This window comes from Sinocyclocheilus grahami, unplaced genomic scaffold, assembly GCF_001515645.1.
Source record: "Sinocyclocheilus grahami isolate Dianchi unplaced genomic scaffold, SAMN03320097.WGS_v1.1 scaffold79.1, whole genome shotgun sequence".
Classification (NCBI taxonomy): Eukaryota; Metazoa; Chordata; class Actinopteri; order Cypriniformes; family Cyprinidae; genus Sinocyclocheilus; species Sinocyclocheilus grahami.
Genome location: NW_015505258.1, coordinates 1,701,905 through 1,704,815, shown reverse-complemented (window position 1 = coordinate 1,704,815; position 2,911 = coordinate 1,701,905). Strand labels below are relative to the sequence as shown.

The 2,911-nt window shown below is 38.5% G+C and overlaps 1 protein-coding gene across 1 annotated transcript in view; it reads right to left on the bottom strand.

Moving 5' to 3' along the window:
* Positions 1–2,911, bottom strand: part of LOC107586266 (mediator of RNA polymerase II transcription subunit 13-like) — a 33,009-nt gene that overhangs the window by 20,767 nt on the left and 9,331 nt on the right. Inside the window, exons 8-9 of the mRNA XM_016273545.1 lie at positions 1,198–1,391; positions 913–1,112 (exon numbers count right to left, since the gene is read on the bottom strand). Coding sequence (XP_016129031.1) covers positions 913–1,112; positions 1,198–1,391 — 394 coding nt within the window. The remainder of the gene's footprint in view (positions 1–912; positions 1,113–1,197; positions 1,392–2,911) is intronic.

Here is a 2,911-nt window from a genome sequence, read left to right as displayed (position 1 = left end):
TCTTATATATATATATATAAGTTTTATATATATATATATATATATATATATATATATATATATATAAGACTGTAGTGTTGATCTGCTCGGGCCGGTCAAATAGAACGAGATTAGGTGGGCAAACAGTTAATTACAGTAACGTTGTGTAATGTAAAATAAACCATATTCAGCCTTTCATAAATTTTCTTTGCTAAGAAACTGACCTGGGGCTTCTGGGTATGTTTGTTTAAACGGTGTAAGTGCATACTGTCATGCCATACTGTGCCATTTTTTAAACACTGCATACTACTCTGTATCAAACCAGAAAATTCACAAGCCTTAGTCATTTGAGAAAAAAACAACAACCAGTGAATCAGCGTCTCTTTCCTCCTCTGACAGTTTAAGTGAAAGTTCACCTGTGGTTAGTCTGCTCGGAACTGAGTCACCTGTGGGAACTGACTTCATTAAGCCACTAAAATAACACTGGAAACAGTTAGTAAGTTGCTGCAAAATTGTTTTTGTTCGTTTTTTTGTAGTTAGATCCAGGTACACATCCTAAATTCTAATTCAATGCCCTGGACACATTCCTCAGTTAAGGCTGTTAATCATTAATATTGAATGTCTATTTTGGGATGGCAGCTGCTTGGACCACAAACAGCAGAGAAGAGTGTGTTCTGGGCTTGTTAAAAACCTGACCTACTTACTTCAACTACCACCTGCTAAATATGCACGACCCCCCCCCCCTCCCCCCTCCTAAATAATCAATCTGTGTAAAAGCCTTTTAGGTTGCCATACATGCCAACAAGCTGATGAAAGCTTGAATTACTCAATGTATCATTAAAGGTTTGTTTGTTGCAAAAGAACATTCAACACTGTGAAACACTAAAATCTGCTAGGGATGAAGAAAAATCCCTGATTTCTTGGCTGTTGTACCTGTCCTTATTGAGGAAGGTCATGGCTGCCATCGGCTGCAGCATCTCCAGTTTGCCGACTGTCCAGCTGGGCCGGTACACACACTCTTCTGGAAGCTTGATGGGAAGCAGACACTGGCTGGGCAGCATCTTCAGAGGGGCGTAAAGGGAGCAGCCGACAAGCGCTTGGCAGGACTCTGGTTTAAACACGTAGGAGAAGTCCTGAAGATAAGATAAAGAAACAGAGTCTTGCATCACATCTTCATGAAAATATCCCTGGGAATTGACAGCAGTAATTAAGTCCTACCTTAATCTCTGAGGGTTTGGGGCTGCAGAAACCCTCCTCCACCTCCATCTTGAAGTTCCCGCTGATGGCCCCATCCAGGAGAGAAAGGCCAGCTGCTGATTCCGTATTGCCCATGTTTATAGGAGAGTAGCCCATGATGATGTGCTGCTCCAGTGACGGAGGGGTTGGGAACATCTGGTGCAGGTCTGCAGAGTCTAGATCAATAAACACACAATGAAGGAACAGAATTTTGGCACTATATATAGAAAATAGGTAACAGATGCTTGCCATTAACGTCTCAGTCTGTGATGACTTGTGCAGCACTAAAACAGTTTTTGATTGATAAAACATGTAGCTCTTGGATTCTGTAGCTGAAAGTAGGAGCCCATGCAATGACTTTTCAAGAATTGCATAGATCAGTGGTTCCCAACCTGGGGTCAGGGGTGCCAGAGTTCACGGGGGTTGCTGATATGCTTTGAGGTCAAATAAAGATGTAAAAAATGTCCCACTAATAATTTTATATATAAAAATGTTTTTAAATCATATCCGTACAATGCCAAGATAGGGCAATTAAATAAAATAAACAATTAAATTAAAGATGCACCGATCGACCAGCCAGGGACTGGAATAAGCCGGTTTTCCGCATGAACGGCAGAAACAGTGTGAAATGACATCTGTTTTGTTAAACAGTACAGCAACTCCTTTTCAGTTAATTGCAATTTCTACCTTTTTTCTAGTCACAGAGCACTTTATTTTGAGAGTTGTTTAAGTGAGAGAACATCTGTAGCTTTGTTTATGTTTAATAATTTATTATGCAAATCATTTTTTGCATTACAAAAAGTATACATTTTTCTTTGTGTGCTGACAATATGCTGTCAATTATAGTTTTTAGAAAGAAAATCGCAATCGGCAAAAATCAGTATCAGCAGGTCACACTTAAAAAAAAAAAAAAAAAGGAAATCGGAATCGGCTAAGAAAGTTGCAATTGGTGCATCTCTAAATTAAATAAAAGTGTAATTGACAGTAGTCTATCAGGGCTCCAGACTGCGACTAAATGTATATTTTGCTACTTTTTTTTCTGCCGGTGACACTAAATTTTGTAAGAAGATGCGCTGGTACCACTACCAATCTGCTCAACTGATAAGTGTTAGTATTCTGTTGTGCATGATAAATACATATTAAACGCCAAACGCGAAACGAAATAGCCCTTCTCTTTTGAAACCGCGGATCACATGGACCTTTTATCAGCTCAGCTCAAAAGAAAAGAGAGCGCAGTGTGAGCTAAAGTGAATGCATTTACTACACTGACCAGTCACAATCACGAGACCACTAAACAGTGATCGCGCTCGAGTTCAGTGCAGAGTTCTCCAGTACAAATCACATAGGTGTGCGATTTAAACTAGTTTAAAGCCAAATAAATCAGAGCTGGATCATTCTCAACAACTGATGCGGAAACACCTGTGCAACAACGATCCAGTTAGAAGGCGTTTCAATTTACAAATCACCAACATTTACCATGGTTTTACTATAATAACATTGACAGTAACCATGGTATTGTGGCAGAAAAGTAGAATATTCATATTGAATTTTATTATATTAATAATGTACTAAATATATTAAAGAAGTAATGGAATATAATCACAGTATTTTTGTTATTAAGTCGTATCAGTTGTTTGTTGTGCATTTGTACTTATACTGAATGTCTTCAGGTTACTGTTTTTCATAGCAAATATTA